This window comes from Ursus americanus, chromosome 34 (genome assembly GCF_024610735.1).
Source record: "Ursus americanus isolate L20-20 chromosome 34, mUrsAme1.1.p, whole genome shotgun sequence".
In the NCBI taxonomy this organism is placed as follows: Eukaryota; Metazoa; Chordata; class Mammalia; order Carnivora; family Ursidae; genus Ursus; species Ursus americanus.
In genome coordinates, this window is record NC_142160.1 from 18,567,379 (window position 1) to 18,586,007 (window position 18,629).

At 48.8% G+C, this 18,629-nt stretch overlaps 1 protein-coding gene across 1 annotated transcript in view; it reads left to right on the plus strand.

Moving 5' to 3' along the window:
- The first annotated feature begins 414 nt into the window (after positions 1–414).
- Positions 415–18,629, plus strand: part of PSAT1 (phosphoserine aminotransferase 1) — a 28,814-nt gene continuing 10,599 nt past the window's right edge. Inside the window, exons 1-6 of the mRNA XM_045780999.2 lie at positions 415–579; positions 4,725–4,785; positions 5,928–5,997; positions 8,846–9,051; positions 9,869–10,041; positions 12,043–12,212. Of these exons, the coding sequence (XP_045636955.2) occupies positions 520–579; positions 4,725–4,785; positions 5,928–5,997; positions 8,846–9,051; positions 9,869–10,041; positions 12,043–12,212 (740 nt within the window). The 5' untranslated portion in view covers positions 415–519. The remainder of the gene's footprint in view (positions 580–4,724; positions 4,786–5,927; positions 5,998–8,845; positions 9,052–9,868; positions 10,042–12,042; positions 12,213–18,629) is intronic.

Below are 18,629 nucleotides of genomic sequence, written 5' to 3' on the forward strand. Positions count from 1 at the left end.
TAATAATTGCTGGTTCTGAAATATGCATCAGAACCCAGACCAGGGGCTGGTGAAAGAGCGGTGGTTGGACTGGGGAGCGATTGGCTTCACATCTTCCGGTGCGACCAAGAGAGAGGGGGGTGGGGGTCAGGGTTGGAGGACTGGAACGGGACTGATCCAGGGTGCAGAAGCACTAACTCACGTTGGCAGGGGCAGCCTTTTCCCGCCGCCCACGATTCTAGGGCGGGCACTTTGCCGAGCCCGGTGGCTGGTGCAATCTCCCGCGCGCCTTGCATTGATCAGAAAAGAGTTGAAACAGTAAACGAGAGGAGGAGCAACTGCTCCTGGGCCTTGGCTGTTGAGCACGACCAATGGGGATGCGAGCCCCGTAGCGCGAGCCAATTAGCGCAGGGCCTGCGACAGCGCGGGCCAATGGTGGCGCCGGCTGGGCGTTGGAAGAAGGCAGATGGTCTGTGGCTGCTGCAGACTCGCGCCGTGCACGCTTCTCTCCGTTGTCCTCGTCGCCTGCGCTGCTGTACCATGAGCGCCCCGAGGCAGGTGGTCAACTTCGGGCCCGGGCCTGCCAAGCTGCCGCGCTCGGTAAGTCCCCACGAGCGCGCGCCCGGAGTACGGGCCGAGCGGGAGCCCGCGCGCGGGTGGCTGTGCATCTCTGCGCCGGGCTCTAGGGTCCCCTCTCCCTGCCGGGAGCCCTCCGAACGCGCCACACCAGCATGCATGCCCAGTTCGGGATCCCTCGCAACTGGGCTTCTGGAAAAAGGCGTTCGGGGGAAAGAAGCTCGGCAACATGCTTGTGCAGTTGCCCCTGGCGCCGAGTGCCCGTGAGCGGCTTGCACGACTTGACTCGCCGGCTCAGCGCACCTGCAGACTCCGGGGCTGTGCCTTCTCCTGGGCTGGGCTCGCGGCGTGGCGGAAAGAAAAAAGCTCTCGTCTCTGGGTTCGCCTTGCCGGGCACTGCTGCGAGCGAGGCAGTGTTGAGTGGATTCGTGAATGGACACTGAATGAATGGTGAATGGGGATCGCATTAAACTGGAGGGGATTGCAAACTGGAGTCCCGCGCATGACCCCTCGTAAGGAGTGTTTGGTTTAGCCAGCACTTGGGAACATTGCTTGTCAGAAATGTAACTTTGAAAACCTTCAGTCCTGGCTTTCCTTCCTTGTTTCCCAAGAGAATCTCCCCCCCCCCTTTTTTCAGCTCGGTTTCACTCGTAGATTTTTTTTTTTTTTTTAATTTTAACTGGCTTGACTCCTAAAGGCATTCGAGTGTTCAAATTCTGGTAGGCTATGGGCTGTGAGCCCAGTTCGCTTCACTTTGTTTTGGAGGAAATTGAATGATTGAATTCTCCCTGGGGCCACAACCAGACTTTTCAAGTGCGAGTGGAACTCACTCCCTGCCTTCCTAGGCCCCAAGCCAGGTTTCAGCTCCTCCCCCCAACGCCCATTCTCCTTCCCACATCATTTCCACCCCACCCCCCCAAACTGAAGAAGACAGTTCGTGATGTGCCTTGATTGTCAAGCTGCTATCACTGCTCTTATACTTTTATTTTTCTAACCACGGTGACTCTGATACTATGTGGTAGCAACATGGGGCCTCGCCAAGTGCTTTACAATTATCTATTGTTGAACAGGGTAGAAATCTCCCTGGGATAGAGCCTCCTCTGTGTTGTAAGAACAGAGTATCTTACAATTTTAGAACGGAAAGGACTTCGTGCTTTCCTAGGGGCAGGGCTCATAGTAGCTGGAAGAACAAGGCTTGGTTTTTCCCACTTATTGCAGTCTGTTTTAGGCGAGATTCCTTCCCTGCTTAGAGCTGTGCAAACGTTTCTTGTACCCTCCTCACCTTTGTCCTGTCTCCGTGGTTTGGAGTCCTCTGGGTATTTGTTCCCTGTGCAATTTCTTCTTTTTTTTTTAAAGTACTCTCTCCCCTGTGGGGCTCGAACTCAGGACTCTGAGATCAAGACTCTCAGCTGAGCCAGCCAGGTGCCCCTCCCTGTCCAATTTCTTATGCATTTGTTTTAATGGCAGTTGTCATTAGTAATACAATTATTTGTTATTTTCTTGGGAGGATTTTTGTCCTCAGATGCCCTCTCTGAGGGGGGGTGGGGGTGGGAGGAAGTGGCAGATGTTGCTTTTTTTTTTTTTTTTTTTTAAAGATTTTATTTTTATTTGACAGAGATAGAGACAGCCAGCGAGAGAGGGAACACAAGCAGGGGGAGTGGGAGAGGAAGAAGCAGGCCCATAGCAGAAGAGCCTGATGTGGGGCTCGATCCCAGATCGCCAGGATCACGCCCTGAGCCGAAGGCAGACGCTTAACCGCTGTGCCACCCAGGCGCCCCGGCAGATGTTGCTTTTTATGAAGTTTGATTTGATTTGATTGTCAGGATTAGAGAATCTTTTTAGACTTTATTTTTGACTGTGACCACAATGAAAAATATATTTTACAAAATGACAAAGCGTATGCATATAATTATAATTAAAGCCTTATGAAATATTTAGCCTTAAATAACTATGACATACATACTTTCGTACTCTGTTCCAAGCTAGTCTGTTCCATTTCATTTTAAAAAAATGTGTTGTGACCCACAAGAGTGATTGAAAAAAACTCCACTGGAGTAGAGGGGTGTGCTTTTTGGGTAGAAGGCTTTAGAACGCTTTGTAACGGTTTGGATCATAAACTCATTTCAGGGGATACTGTCTGTTAAGAGAAATCCCATCTTTTTTTTTTTTTTTTTAAGGTTTTATTTATTAATGTGACAGAGAGACAGCCAGCGAGAGAGGGAACACAGCAGGGGGAGTGGGAGAGGAAGAAGCAGGCTCCCAGCGGAGGAGCCTGATGTGGGACTCGATCCTGGAACGCCGGGATCACACCCTGAGCTGAAGGCAGACGCTTAACGACTGAGCCACCCAGGCACCCCAAGAGAAATCCCATCTTAAATGGGAGTTCAAAGATGATTTTATTATGTTTGTGTTCACTAAAGAAAGGATTCGTTAAGTGTGTTTAATCAGCCAGTGCTAATAATCATCCCCTAGTTTGCAAAACCAGTGACAAGTACTTCATTTTTAAATGCTAACTTTTATTATTATTTTTTTTAATGTAATCTTTACACCCAACATGGGACTTGAACTCACTACCCCAAGATTAAGAGTCACATGCTCCATGGACTGAGCCATCCAGGCACCCCAACAATGACAAATTCTTAAACCCCCCCTCCCCTTGCCAGGGAAATCTTTGTCTAATTCTTTATTGTTAAAATGTTGTTTTTCAGACCACTTGCAATCTGGTTTAGATTGTTTTATGACATCCGATTTAGCCTCTGTCATTCAAGGAAATCTGATGGCAGGATGCTTCTACAGAGGGCTTGTCTCACCTGTTCTGTGTACGTTTTCAGAGCTTTTTTCCCCCTCTCTTTTCATGTTATGGCAGTTCTCACAGACACAAAGGCAAACAGGGGAATCCACGTACCCATCTCTGAGGATTTTAACTTCTGTGGACATTTTGCCAGTCTTGTTGCAGCCCCCATTGATACCCTCTTTCTCCCCACCTGCCCCTGGATTTTTTTTTTTTTTTTTTTTTTTTTGAGAGAGCAAGCAGGAGCGGTGGGAGGGGCAGAGGGAGTGGGAGAAGCAGACTCCCTGCTGAGCTGGGAGATCGACCCTGAGATCCTGACCTGAGCCTAAGGCAGATGCTTGCCGACTCAGCCACCCAGGCGCCCCTGGATTATTTTAAAGCCAATCCCAGATATTATGTCATTTCACAGAAACACTTTAAGCATTCATCTCTGATAGGACTTCTGTTTTTCTTCTTAAAATAAATAAATAAATAAATAAAGGATTGGAGGGTTTTTTTCATTGTGTAGTTACTTGCATTCTACTCCCCTTGAGGAAGAAAACAGCCATGGGGCTCCTCAAAGGCCACCTGTGTTTTGTAAGGGGTGGTGAGCCGTTCCCCTGTTTCCTGACTCTTTGGGATTAGCAGTACACTGGGTCCCACCTGCCCAGGTGTCCCTGTAAGGTAGAGTGCGGGTAAGGGATTGCTGTCATCTTAGTAGAGGGCTCAAGGGGCTGGCTAGATGCATACCCTTCAGAGCCTCTGCTTCTGTCTCTCATCTGCAAATTGGGGGCGGGAATATCACCCTCATGGCTCTGTTGGCAAGAGGGATCTGTATGTCATTACCCCTGGATTGATCCTATTGACAACCGAGCTTTCTCATTGCTGCACACCCAACGTGTCCGAATAGAGCACCTTAGACCGGCGAGATGGAAAATTGAGTTACCTGTTTAATTTCAGCCTAATTGCTCTTTTTGTTGTTCCCTGAACCCAGAATTTTATGCATTTCGTTGTACTTTTGCTTTCAGAGAGTGACAAATGTAATTGTGGAGCGGACTTTTCTGGGGAACCTGGTTTTCCCAAAGGTCTTACCTTGACAGTTTTTTTTTTTTTTTTTGAATCCAGGTGAATTTTTATATCTAAGTAAATTCATGCCTTTGGGTGGACTGTATTTTAACATCAATTGCATTACATAATTTCACACTTAACTTACGTGTAAGTTGCCTGAGCAGGGAGGACTCTATGATCTGAGTGGGAGGAAAGGAATTGGCCAAGGGCGGTACAGAACCTTCCGGACCTCAGAGGCTGTGTGGGTGGACCCGCTGGCTGGTTTGATGTCAGGAGGGGAGGGCTCTGCGCAGAATATTCAAATGATTTTATTTTCTCTTATTTCTTCTAGGTATTGCTAGAGATACAAGAAGAACTATTAGACTACAAAGGCATTGGGATTAGTGTTCTTGGTAAGATTTACTTTTTGACTCTGAATATCCAGGTTCCAAAGGGAACTGATGAAAATATATCAAGCCTCAATTTTTTCACCTCATCTTCCTTTAGGCCTTTGTAGATTTATTTTTACATTACAGTAACGGGTGGCATGTTTGATAGAAGCAGTTTGTTGTTGTTGTTTTTTCTAAAGATTTATTTATTTGAGAGAGAGGGCATGGGGGGTGGGCAGCAGCAGAGGGAGAGAGCGAAGCAGGGCATCGGCTGAACAGGGAGCCTGATGTGGGGCTGATCCCAGGACCCCAGGATCACGACCTGAGCCGAAGGCAGACGCTCAACGGACTGAGCCACCCAGGCGCCCCTAGAAGCAGTTTTGAAATCAGCATACATGCTGGTGAGGGGTTCTCGCGTGTCAGTTTACCACTTCACGATTGGTTTTTGCCCTTCCCAGCATCTGCACCACAGGGCTCCAGACCCCTGCAGGCTTGCCTCCCATTCACTGCGGAAGCTTTTACTATACTTACAAGTGAACTTAGTAAAAGTTTACAAGTCTATAAGCCTTTGCTCAAGATCCTGCACCTTAATCATTTCATTAAGTTTCTCCTTCGTCAATGAGGAAGGGGCCCTTTGAATTTTAAATTTTACTTTTTAAAATTTCATTTCCTTTTTCTTTTTTTGGTGATTCCAAAGGCTGCATAGTATGAAGAGATCGTAGGGTTAACTGTATGCTCACTGCTATTAAATGTTGTTCCTGTGGGTTTGGGACGTGCACTAGGGTTTCTTCGCCGTGAGAGCCGCAGTGGGGAATTTTGTGCATTGTTTCTACAGGGCACCCTTTGCACGCGGATTCGTGTTTGTGAGAAGGATGTGAGAAATCACAGGGACGGAAGGATGAATTAGTAATGGCTCATTCAATGAATAGCCGCTTGAAAAATCATTCCGCTGTGGCTATAAGGCTCAAATGTTTGCAATTTGAAAATCAGTTTGGATTTTTCCCCCTAAACGAAGTGAGCCTTGGCCCACAATTTCAGTGCAAAGTAACCAAGTTTTCCCTTTATTATTTTACTTGCAAATTGTGTAGCTACTTCTAAAGTTACTTCTGTGCGTTTGGTTTTAAACGGGAACTTCTTTTTCTTTTTGTTTCTCTTTCCTGCCACAGAAATGAGCCACAGGTCGTCAGATTTTGCCAAGATTATTAACAACACAGAGAATCTGGTGCGGGAATTGTTGTAAGTTTAAAATTTTAAAGACCAAAGTCGTTACTTTTGTTTGATAATCCACATATGTGGGTGTCTGTTAACAGCATTTACTCTGCTGTGTGTGAAGAATATTTCATAATTAAAAAGAATCTTTTAAAGATTTCTCCCAGATTCACTAAAGTAGTACATGGTGCTTTTTACTTGTTTCGCATCCTGCATTTGTGTTTTTATTTTTATTTATTTATTTTTTTAGAGCGAGAGAGAGAGGGAGAGGGAGAAGTCCTAAGCAGGCTCCATGCCCAGTCCGGAGCCCCACATGAGGCTCGAGCTCACAACCCGGAGATCATGACCTGAGCGGAAATCAAGTCAGATGCTTAACTGACTCAGCCACCCAGGCACCCCTGTGTGTTTTTATTTTATGTGGTGTTTCCAAAGATTTGAAATCATATCTAGGCAAGATTTTTCAGGCTTAAAAGGGATTTAAATAACAAAGAAATGGTCATCTTGGTCAGTGCACTGGTTCTTAAAGCATGGGCCTCCTACCTGTCAGAATCACCTTGCTGGGGGCAGGTATTAAAAACTTCAGGTGCAGGGCCCTATCATGCCGGCTGACTCGGAATCTCTGCACAAACTTCATCGTTGGGGCGCCGGGGTGGCTCAGTCGTTAAGCATCTGCCTTCGGCTTAGGTCATGATCCCAGGGTCCTGGGATCAAGTCCCTCGTCGGGCTCCCTGCTCCGCTGGGAGCCTGCTTCTTCCTCTCCCACTCCCCCTGCTTGTGTTCCCTCTCTCGCTGGCTGTCTCTCTCTATCAAATAAATAAATAAAATCTTTAAAAACAACAACAACAACAAAAGAGACTTCATCATTAACAGACTCTGGGTAATTCACTCCAGGAACTTCTCAGATGCTCCCTCCTAGGTGATCTGCACTACTCTCCTTACCCAGAGGAAGCCTTACTCGTAAATAGTTGCTGTCTGAAGGACAGATTTACATATTATCTAAGTATATTCACATAAACATTGCAACTATGATAATCTTGAAAAAAAACACACCCACGTTTTCGGCTCCTAAAACTAGTGCAGATTTATGGTAGAAAGTTTAGGAAAAACTGAATGTCACAAATTAACCTGGAATTATCCATAACCCCATCAATCAGAGATAATTATTGTGAACATTTTAAGGGTCCGAGTCTGCATGATTTCATTAACAAGAATTGTACCATTACTTTCCTTTTAAACTGCCTTGATAAAGTGCTTGGGGGGGCAGGCTGGTGCTGTTTTCGTGAGGAGCACTAGAAAGCATCGCATTGTGAGTGGCCAGAACCAGTCATCGTTAGCTTGGCTTCCTTCCCGGGGTCTGCCTGTGGGTCCCGTGTCATGTTCATAGCACAGTCCCGTCCTTCATGGAACAGGTATTTGAAACCTTTGCCCGGAACATGTGGCATTTGACCCACATGGCTGTGAGCCTCTTGGGACTGGACTCCCAGTTCAATTTCTGGGCCTATCCTTTATTTCCCTAACCAAGCGCCTGCCTTGTACCCCTGGACCTAGACCTCTGTCTGGTGACCTTCCATCCTGGTGTTGGCTTGCTTCCTTTCTTATTTCTTTTTTTTAAAGATTTTATTTATTTGTCAGAGAGAGAGAGAGCACAAGCAGGGGGAGCAGCAGGCAGAGGGAGAAGCAGACTCCCCACGGAGCAGGGAGCCCAATGTGGGACTCGATCCCAGGACCCTGGGATCATGACCCGAACTGAAGGCAGACGCTTAGCCGACTGAGTCACCCAGGTGCCCCCCGTGTTGGCTTTCTTATCTGTCTGGCATCTGAATAACATACACACGGACCCCGCCTTGGGCTGCCAGTCCTCCCAGCAGCAGAGAACCTCACGTTTAGAGCCTCCTAATGAGAGCTGCCTGCAAGCCTTGCATGACAGCAGGAAGATACGGTTCAGGACCAGATACTTGCGTACTACCCATTCCCCAGGACCCTCTCACGTTGCCCTGCCTTTTGGTACTTTACGCCTCTGTGCTGGGTCTCTGTCCCCAGCCATCTGTCCTCTGTATACCTGTTCCTGAGCTCTGAGCTTCCTCAAAGGCTGGGGTCCAGTTTCCATGGCCTAGTCCCTCTGGAGCTGGCCTTCTCCTACTCCCTGTAGCCCATTCCAGCAAACATCTTAGTTTTCTACGCTGGAGTCAAAAAAATTTCACTGTTAATCTCCATGTCTATCAGTATGTGATTACGTGCTTAGGCCTAACACATTGTCTAAGATCCTTTACTAGTGTCCACTTGGTTCAGAGCATGGACCAGCACATGTCTATTTTTAGGACTTCTGGTTGCAAGTGACGGAAGCCCAACTCTTGGCAGAAGAGGAAATGTATTACCTCGTGTAACTGTAAAGGGCAGGAGTGATTTAGGAGCTCAGGTGATGTCGAGGAAGGTCTTTTCCTCCATCTCCTGGCTTTGCTTTTCATGTGTTGGCTTCACCAAATGGCCACCAGTGGTTGCGGGATTAGCTGGTGTATTCTTTCCCTCAATAGAAACCGTTCCTCTTTCCTAGAAGTCTGAGCAAAGGTCTCAGAACCAAACTCCGCTGGCCACTCGGGTCATGTGCTCATCTGCTGGAGCCAGGGTTGGCCACCCTTGAACCTGCAGACTGAGAGTGGAAGCAGGATGATTTCCTAGAGGAACAGCGGGGTATTGCTAGCTTTCCTCCGGACAGTACCCATAGGCTTCCACACAGAGCCCAAGGAAGGGCTGGGGAAGGCAGATCAGGGGTGGGACTTGTAGCATATCCAGCCAAGGTAAAGTGCTGGTAGAGCCTCGCTCATTCTGTCTTTGACCCTGTGTGTCTCCATTTACTGTCTCCCACGCTTCTGCCCAGAGCCGTTCCAGACAACTACAAGGTGATTTTTGTGCAAGGAGGTGGGTCTGGCCAGTTCAGTGCTGTCCCCTTAAACTTGATTGGCCTGAAAGCCGGAAGGTGTGCCGACTATGTGGTGACAGGATCTTGGTCCGCCAAGGCCGCAGAAGAAGCCAAGAAGTTTGGGACTGTCAATATCGTCCACTCCAAACTTGGGAGTTACACGAGTAAGTGCTGGAATCTGAATTCCACAATGACAATGAAGTGTGGACAGATCCTGCTGGGTGGGTGGTCTCTCTTCAGCTACCCCTGCCCAGAGCAACCTGCTGTTGTTTTTAATTCCTTCTTCTTGTTGGTAGTTGGTTGGATACCATTTAGATTGGATGGTCTTACTTGTTAAGACTTCTAACTGGCTGCTGCAGAAAGAACATTCATAGGTTTACTCAGCTGAAAAGCCTACAGGTGGGTTTGGCTTTAGGTATGGCTTGATCAAGGGTCCCAACAATGTCTGCAGGTCCTGGTGTCTCTCCCCATCTCTTCTATGATGGCTCCACAGTCAGGAAAGTTGCCCCTTCCCTTTTAGAAGATGCTCCTGACCTTATATTCTCCCAAGTTTCAACACCTTTGCTCAAGCATTCCCAATCACAGCCTCCCATCTCCTGTGTCCCATTTAGCCATGTGGCTGTGGGTGAAATTGGCTACACCGGAACTACATGGGCTGAGTTGGGGAGTCTGGAGCCCCAAGAAGGAACTCAGTGGACATAGGATGGATGGGTACTGGGTAATAGGAAAAATACCAAATATCCACCATACCATTCTTGAAGATTAGTTGCCTCCAATAACCATCAAAAGGATGGGATGGATCATCCTTTTATGTCATTGATGGGGATTATAATGTAATATGATGGAGAGGGTGGTTTCACTTGGGAGGACTTTGGAATCAGCCTTTCACTGCTAGAGGAGGGCTGTCATTCCTAGTCATTCCCATCTGCACAAGGAAAGAGGAATGAAAGCGCAGTGTCTCCACCTTTTCTTCTGTGATAGAAATTCCAGATCCCAGCACCTGGAACCTCAGCCCAGACGCCTCCTATGTGTATTACTGCGCCAATGAGACTGTGCACGGAGTGGAGTTTGACTTTATCCCTGACGTCAAGGGAGCAGTGCTGGTTTGCGACATGTCCTCCAACTTCCTGTCCAAGCCGGTGGAGGTTTCCAAGGTAGAGTGTGAAAGGGCCTGGTGGGGGAGCCCAGTGTCTTGGATTTCGTAAGGGCATTTTACGATAGACGAGGTCAAGGAAAGGCCCAGAATGTGTTGGGCCAACAGAGACTCAGAAGCCAAGACAACTCACAATGCCTAGGCTGACAGTTGCTTGTTTATAGTGGGTTGTCAGAGTGCGTTAAGTCTTGATGTGTTCCACCCTGTGTTAATGATTGCTCACAGGGTCACACTGGACTCCTTGGGGAATTCATCTGCCTTTGAGGGTGCCTCTTAGGAAGTGTTTTGGCCAATACACTGGGAGTAGCTTGCTGACTTCCGGGGCGGAATCAGATGGTCTAAGCTTGGGGGCTCTCTGAAGGAGCTCCACCTTACCTTGAGCCCGCCTCAACTCCAAGAGCATCAGCAGGACACGTAGACTTCCCAGGTGGCGTGCCAAGGCGGGCAGGGGAGCAGTGCACTCAGGTGCGTGCAGTGAGGGGGCGTGATATCTGTAAAGCTTTTAGAAATGAACGCACTACATGGTAGCCTGCCTTTTTAAAAAAAATATGGCGGTAAAATAAATATAATATAAAACATAGCATTTTAACCATTTTTGAGTGTAGAGTTCAGGGACATTAAGTACATTAACACTGTTGTGAAACATCACCACCATCTGTCTCCAGAACTTTTTATCGTCCCAAACTGGAACTCTGCCCATGACACAGTAAGTCCTCAGCCCTCCCCCAGGCCCTGGGAGCCTCCATTCTTTGCATGGGACTACTTCAGCTACCTCATGTAAGGGGACTTGTGCAACTTTTGTCCTTTTGTGTCAAGTTCATTTCAATTAGAGTAATGTGCTTGGGGATCATCCATTGTCAGAATTTCATTCCTTTTTTTTTTTTTTAAAGATTTTATTTATCTATTTAACAGAGATAGAGACAGTCAGTGAGAGAGGGAACACAGCGGGGGGAGTGGGAGAGGAAGAAGCAGGCTCCCAGTGGAGGAGCCTGACGTGGGGCTCGATCCCGTAACGCCGGGATCACGCCCTGAGCCGAAGGCAGACGCCCAACCGCTGTGCCACCCAGGCGCCCCTGAATTTCATTCCTTTTTAAGGCTGAATAATATTCCATCGTGTGGTTCTACCACATTCTGTTTATAGCCTGCTTTTTATTACCCGTTGCCATGCATTGACAATTCTCAACAATGCCAGCTGTGAAATACTGCCTAGCAGGCCAGACTGTCTTCCCGCCCCGCACCTGGGATGACATTCGCTATTTAGAAAGGTTTCACGGGAGGAGGTGGGAGAGGGCTATGCATCTTACATGACAACATTTTCTGAAGTTCCTTTAAGCCTGTTTGCTAAAATTTCTTCTCAGGTAGCTTGTCTGTTATTTCTCGGCATCTTCTGACTGTCCTTTTGCACAAACACGAATGCATTAAAAATTGTTTCTTTTGGGTACCGAGAATAATTAGCAACCTCATTTCATTTTATTTTTATTTATTTATTTTTAAGATTTTATTTATTTATTTGAGAGAGCACCGGCAGGCACAAGCAGGGGGAAGGGGAGAGGCAGAGGGAGAACGAAGCAGGCTCCCCACTGAGCAGGGAGCCCCATGCGACTCGATCCCAGGATGCAAGGATCATGACGTGAGCTGAAGGCAGAGGCTTGACCGACTGAGCCCCCAACCCCGGGCGCCCCAGCAGGCTCATTTTAAATACCGGTTTGGATGTAGAAAGGAGGTATACAGAGCGAAGATGACATGTATAAGATCTTCATAGTGATGGGCCTGCGCTAGCCCCTTACTGGTGAGAAGGACCAGACACATATGTAACCTGCAGGTCTCAGAACTCGGGAGGGTTGATTTGCTGTCCCAGATGGAGTTCCGGTAGGGAACGGAATGCACTTCGAGCAGCATTGGAATAGAATCCGCTCCTCGTACTTTGGAAAGAGGTGGTGAAATCGGACCACGTGTATGAAAAATGACCACGTGTATCTACAGCGTGTCTTCTGTTTCTCAGTTTGGTGTGATTTTTGCCGGTGCGCAGAAGAACGTGGGCTCTGCTGGGGTCACGGTAGTGATCATCCGCGACGATCTGCTGGGGTTCGCGCTGCGAGAGTGCCCCTCCATCCTGGATTACAAAGTGCAGGCTGGAAACAGCTCCTTGTACAACACGCCCCCGTGCTTCAGGTGAACTCTGGGGCGTGGCTTGGGGACTCAGGAGGGGGTCTCACCGGTTCCCGTCAAAGTGGAGGATGGTAGCTTTTTAAAGTAGAGCCTGTTTTCCTGAACTAGTGATCTCCTAGCTCAGACATCCTAGCAGGCTTCTCTGCCCCAGCTCGCCTCTGCCTGTTAACCTTCTGTGTACTGTTAGATCTGTTTCTCTTGCTCTTTCTTTTTTTTTTTTTTTTAAAGATTTTATTTATTTATTTGACAGAGATAGAGACAGCCAGCGAGAGAGGGAACACAAGCAGGGGGAGTGGGAGAGGAAGAAGCGGGCTCATAGTGGAGGAGCCTGATGTGGGGCTCGATCCCATAACGCCGGGATCACGCCCTGAGCCGAAGGCAGACGCTTAACCGCTGTGCCACCCAGGCGCCCCCTCTCTTGCTCTTTCTTTTTTGGGGTGGTTTTGTTTGATCTCGGTAGCCTTCGTGGTTCACCATTAACCCAAAAGCTCTCTGCAAAGGAAGTGGCAAGCTTGTGTCTCAGCCAACCTGTGAAGCTTTGGAAAAGGATTTTGAAAGGCCAGGCCTCCCCAAGTTTCTTTTCCTGCCCTGCTGGGCCTGCCCAAAGCTAGCCGCATGGCAGCAAACATGCTGGCTTGGAAGAAAACACCATTCTGGTTTTTCACCCAATCTGCAGGTAAGCTTGGCTTTCCATTAGCCAAGTCAGAAAAGGGTGTTGAAGCACATTGAGGAAGAGCAAGGCGTCCCTGCCCCCATGATCTTTTAATAGCTGGCCTCAGATATTTTGTGAAAATCTTGTGGCACCTAGGATTTAACAGTTGCCTGGGAGATTGTAGTGCTTACTGGCTGTGTGACCCCAGGCAAGTCACTTAACCTCTCTGTGCAGCAAGTTCCTCCAGGAGTAATAACGTATCCTGACGATTGGGTTGCTGTGAGGTGATACACAGATGAAGTGCACTTCGTGGTTGGTACTTGGTGATTTATAAATGGTAGTTGCTATTATTAATTATTATTATTGTTTTTTCGCTTGGTGTTAGTTCCCAGAGCCTTAGCAGGGGAGGGAAGAGACAGTTTATGGATTTATCTTTCAGGGCAGGTATGGTGTAGAATGGTGATGCTTCCTGCGTAGGACCCTTTTAATCCTCCCAAGCACGCTAGGGGATAGATACTCTTAATTTCCATTTTGCACGTGAAGAAGCAGAGGCCATACTTCTCGGATGTGGCACAGCTGGGATTTGAACCCGGTAGCCTGGCTTCAGAGCCTGGCGTATACACCCTGTAGCTTCCTGCTCACCACAAGGGCAGTTATCTGTGTGCATTTATTTGTGTCTGAAGGGATTCCATCTCAGGAGAATAGATCACTGTGAGAGTCTGGTTCTTCCATTCATGGATTGTTCTGTGGCCGGTGGAAGGGTGGGCTTGGGCTGGGGCAGGCAGTGGTTCCTTTGGGGTTGGGACTTTCTCAGAGCTCTCCCCCACGGGGCTGCCTATAGAAAAATCTCCCACATACTTCACTATAGGAAAGAAAGGTGTTATTTTTCAAAGTTAGAATTCCGATAGAAATTTCCGCTGGATTTCTGCACAGCGGACGGGGGCCACAGCAGCTCATTTGTGTCTCCTGCTTTCCCCAGGGATTGGGGTGTTCTGATGCTTACTCTCCTGGTCACCTATAAAGCCCACTCTGTTTCATCCTGGTTGAAAGGGTTTCTGCAATGCCTGTTAAGGGTGGGACCAGTGGGACTGAATTTCTCACTCACCTGTCCTATCTCTGGGGGTTCCAGGCAGTGAAACAACCAGTGATCACTGGCCAAGTTGGACAAGAGTACTGGGTGTGCAGTGAAGACACAGGTGCAGGGACGCTGGGGAAGGGGCCTAGGTGCCAGGGTGCACAATGACAGGAGGTGTTGGTCCCGCCTCTGGGGCCAGGGCCTGGCTCACAGTCAGCTAAGTCTTTCAGGGCGAGGCAGAGGCCACCATGGGCTCCAGGAGGAGGCAGGGAGAACATTGTCCTTGCAATGTGGCTTGAAAGCTGTTAAGTTCAGATCTTTAGATCAGAGAACCGCCCGGAGGAGCTGGGGGAGGGCACTTCCTCTGGCACCTTCTCTGGTAAGTAAGAGTTGCTGTGAAGCAAATTCTGGAAAAGGCAATGAATATGTTAAAATGCTGTTTGGGGTGAAAAGTCAGCGGTGAAAAGTCAGTTAGAAAGCATGTCAGTCTGTCTAATAAATATGACAAAATGATAAGAGATAACAGTGTCTAGAATCAGACCTAGACACACAGAGAGGAAGGGCTCCTTGCAGTGACTCGCATGTGGGGGCACTGCCCTGCCAGCCCCTTGGGGGCATCAGCCCGTGGCCTTGACCAGTCGAGTCAGCTGGTCACCTGGGGGAGGGTGGTGTGGGGGGTGGGGGAGGGCAGACACTGCCTCCCCAGAGCTTTCCTGCCTGTGGGGGTGCTGAGCCAGAAACGGGCAGAAAAGGGGAACACCCCCCCCCCCCGGCAGATCAGAATAATGTAAACTGAGACCATCCCAGGACGTGACTGTGAATATTGACTAGAATGGTGTAAATGTAGCAGATAAAAGAGACTGGGTTAAATGCATTCTGACCAAGACACCCCCTGGAAGTTGCTTTGCTTTCTTTTACCCTGAGAGAAGAGAAAAATAAAAGTGTGTACAATTGAGCAATTACCCTACATCTATGATTTGAAAAACTCCAGAGTTCATTCGTGGTACTTAAACATTCAAGATTAGAAAATTACAGCTTGCCCAGTGAGAATAAAGCTTCAAATTAGGGATGGGAAGATTTGTGCCAAATCCCCTCCCCAGTCCTTGAAGGTAAGCCGATAAAGGCACCCAAAAGGCTTCCGAACTTTGTATCACACAGAAGTCCTTTAAAAGCCCCCACATTTGAGAAAAGGCCTTTATTTATTTATTTATTTGTTTGTTTGTTTATTTATTTATTTTTCTTTTAAATTCAGAGCTGAATGACCACAGGCCCTGGGCGTTTTGTGTGAACTGGGCTGGGTAACTGGCCTTCACATAGTCGCCCGTAGCCCTGAGCGGTGAATTGGGGCGGAATAAAGGATCACGTGGTCATTCTGTTTTCGCCCTTTAGTAGTTCACACTGGACCCAATGAATGAACAGGCAAAAAGATGCCTAACTTTCCCCTCTGTCCCCACAAAACAGTTTGTATTTACCACAACTAACTGAACTTGTGAGTATGAGTTGTTTTTGCTGTCGTATGAGGTAAGTAACTAATAAGAAACAAAATAACCCCATCCATCAAGGCCACCTTTCTCAGGAGAGTAGGACTGGGGGCCTGCCCAGGGCCGTAGCCTCACTCAGCCGTGAACCCCAGGGGCCCATGTGCTTCTGCAGTTAGAGTCTTCAGAACAAACAGCCAGGGGGAGTTTTTCCAAGGACTTTCTGGTGTGCTTTTCTTTCTTTCTTTTTTTTTTCTTTTTAAGATTTATTTATTTGAGAGAGAGTGAGCACGCATTTGTGGGAGTGTGTAAGCGGGGGAGGGGCAGAGGGGAAGCAGACTCCCCTCTGAGTGTGGAGCCCCATGTGGGGCTCGATCTCCCAACCCCAAGATCATGACCTGAGCTGAAGCTAAGAGTCTGACACTTAACCGGCTGAGCCACCCAGGCCCCCCTCTGGTGTGCTTTTCTAAGGCTCCGCACACAGAGTATTTTGTATTGCTTTAAAAAATTAACATGTGTTCTTAGCAAAGGTTTCTGAAGTGAGCAGAAACTGCTGGGGTCACCGCTGTTAACTGCTGCGTGTCTTGGGCATATGCAAGTATACGGAGCCATGTGTTACGCGAGTGGAACTTCACCATATAGACCGTTCTGTGAATTTCCTTTCTCCCCAGCAGTATGCTGCGTACACTCTACCATGCCGTGTCAGCGCAAACGTCTGCCTTTTTTTCCCCTTTGAATCGCTGTATGGTATTCCGCGGAACGGATGTACTGGGATTCATTTAGTTGCTTATTAATGGGCAGGCTTGAGGTGCTGCTGTGTGTGATGCGGGTGGCGTTGTAGATGTGAGGCAGACGTCAGGCGTGTTCCATCGGCTAGTGGGGAGAATTGAGGCTGAGTTGCAGAGCTGCATAAGCACCTAGGTCCTGGTATTTTGAAGAGTTTGGATTGTGTGGGGGTAGAAGCCTGAATGAATCGTGAATTAGAAGCCACAGGGAGATCCTGCTTCCTTCCGAGGGATCCGCCTCTTGCTGAGGCTTCACAGATGAGGCCCCGGGTGCTGGCTCTGCTGAGAGCCTGCTCAGATGCCGGTAAGATCTCTGAGCGTGGCAGCCACAGAGAGGGAGTGTGTTGGTGCTGAGGACTGGCTGGGATTGAGGAGCCGCCCTGGGCCTTGCTGCAGCCTTGGATTGGAGTAGCGAGAAAGCAGCTGTGAGCTCCAGGCTCACAGAGCTATGGGGAGAAGCAGAATGTGGCCTCCGAAGAGTCCTGTCAGTGAATGGGCACCAATGGCTCTGCTTGGCTCGTGGGGCCGGGTTCATGCTTTGGGGTTAGGTGGGAATTCCAGAGCATCTCGCTGAACAGAGTGGTGGGCGGGCAGCATCCTATCTGGAACACACATCCACACGCGTGTGCTGTGAACTGGCTGCAGGCCCCGCCCTTGGCAGCTGTGTCTGTGAGGTTTGGTGCCAGCCTGGTCACCCCATGAGCAGGGGAGGTAGTGGTGGAGGGTCCTGGAGCCCCTCCTAAACCAGATGCCTTGGTTACTGTGAAAAGAGCTTGGGCTTTGGAGTCAGACCAACCAGGGTTGTAAACTTGGCTCTATCAGCCACTTAATGGGTAACATTAGCCAAATTAAGCTCCCCAAAGCTCAGTTTCCTCATCTGTAAAATGGGCTGATGGTAACTCTGACCGTGGGATTATTGTGATCAATAAAATGGAGAACAGAATAGGGTGCCTGGCCCCATAAGAGATGTTAGGAAATACTCCTGCCTCTTTCATCCTTCTCTTTGTCCCTCTGATTTCTCAGTCTTCATCCAGCCTGTAAATTACTCAGGGGCTGTTCTCTGCTCTATTCTTCCTTCCTTTTCTGCCCACTAGCTACTGTTTCTCATTCCTCAAGCTGGGGAAGCTTCTGGGAAGCCCTTTACATGGTTTTGCATGCCCATTGACTTCTGCTAACTTGGGGGTGGAAACACCTGGGTCCTTTACCTCCCAGGTTGAGACAGTGAATGAGCCAGTCAGAGCCTTGGGCTTCCCCTGGCACCGGCTTCTGGCTATTAGAGGGTTTTCCGGATCCAGTATCTCCCCCTTCAACCTGTCACAGTGGGAAGAGATCCAAGGTATTTAATAAACAAGGTAGCTCTTGTCCAGGGGTTACCATCCTGGATCTTCGCTGGGCATTGACTCCTGGAGCTCAGTTTCCACAGATTCGCATAGGAGACCTTTGTCCCAACCCTGGAGAGTGCTTAGCTGAGAGCTGACCTCAGATCCCCAGCTCAAGTGGAGCGGGTCTCTTCCCTTGGAGACCTGTGCTCCTGCCCCCATAAGCTTTCAGTGGGGTGCACACGAAGCCCTTGGCACCTTTGCAAGAGATGGCCTTTCAGAAGACCACTGGGAAACCATCCGCTGCTCAGCAACACTGTATGTGTCAAGCTAGCTTTGAGCACTTCGTAATGAAGGTGCCACTGACTGCACTTGTGTGACCCATGTGCCACGTGCTGGGCCCTTCACTAAGCACTTCACCCAGCCGTCTCCTAGTCTCTGTCCTGTAGTCCTTGCAGGTGGCAGAGCTGACATTCTGGCTCAGAAAGGAGCCCTCCCAAGCTCCATGAGCGGCCGAGGGACAGTGGCTCCTGGAAGCAGGGACACAGATCCCACCCCATCTGCTCTCTGTTTCTGATCCTTGCTTCTTTCTGCTGGAATATTGGCTTCATTTTCTCAGATGAGTCTCCCTCAGATGCTCTTACTCATGTCTCACACTGTCATCAACACACAGGTCTGCCTCTTTGTCCTCACTCCCAAGTCAGAGAGTCCGGGGGAGGGCTCTGATTGGCCCACTTAGGTCCCCGGCCCAGCTGTGAGACCAGGGGACAAGGGACCCAGCCGAATCTGCCTGTTGGGCAGCTAAAATGCCAGTTGTCCACCATAGGGTGGTAGGCCTCCCTCCTTCCAGGTGGGAAAGCCGAGGTTTGGATTCCCAAGGTGATCTTTTTAGTGGTCTTTTGAGTTAGCGGCGGCAGTGAGACTAGAGTCAGGACTGACTTAGAGCCCGTGCTCCTAGCGCCATGCCACACTGCCTCCTGCGAGGTAGAGGGCCCCATGTGACGGCTCGGGCGTAGAAAAGGTGAACACTGTGCTTCAGGTCTTCCAGCACCATAGAGTGAGTCCAAGTCATGGGCACAGAGAAATAGTAAATAAGGGAGCGAATGGTACA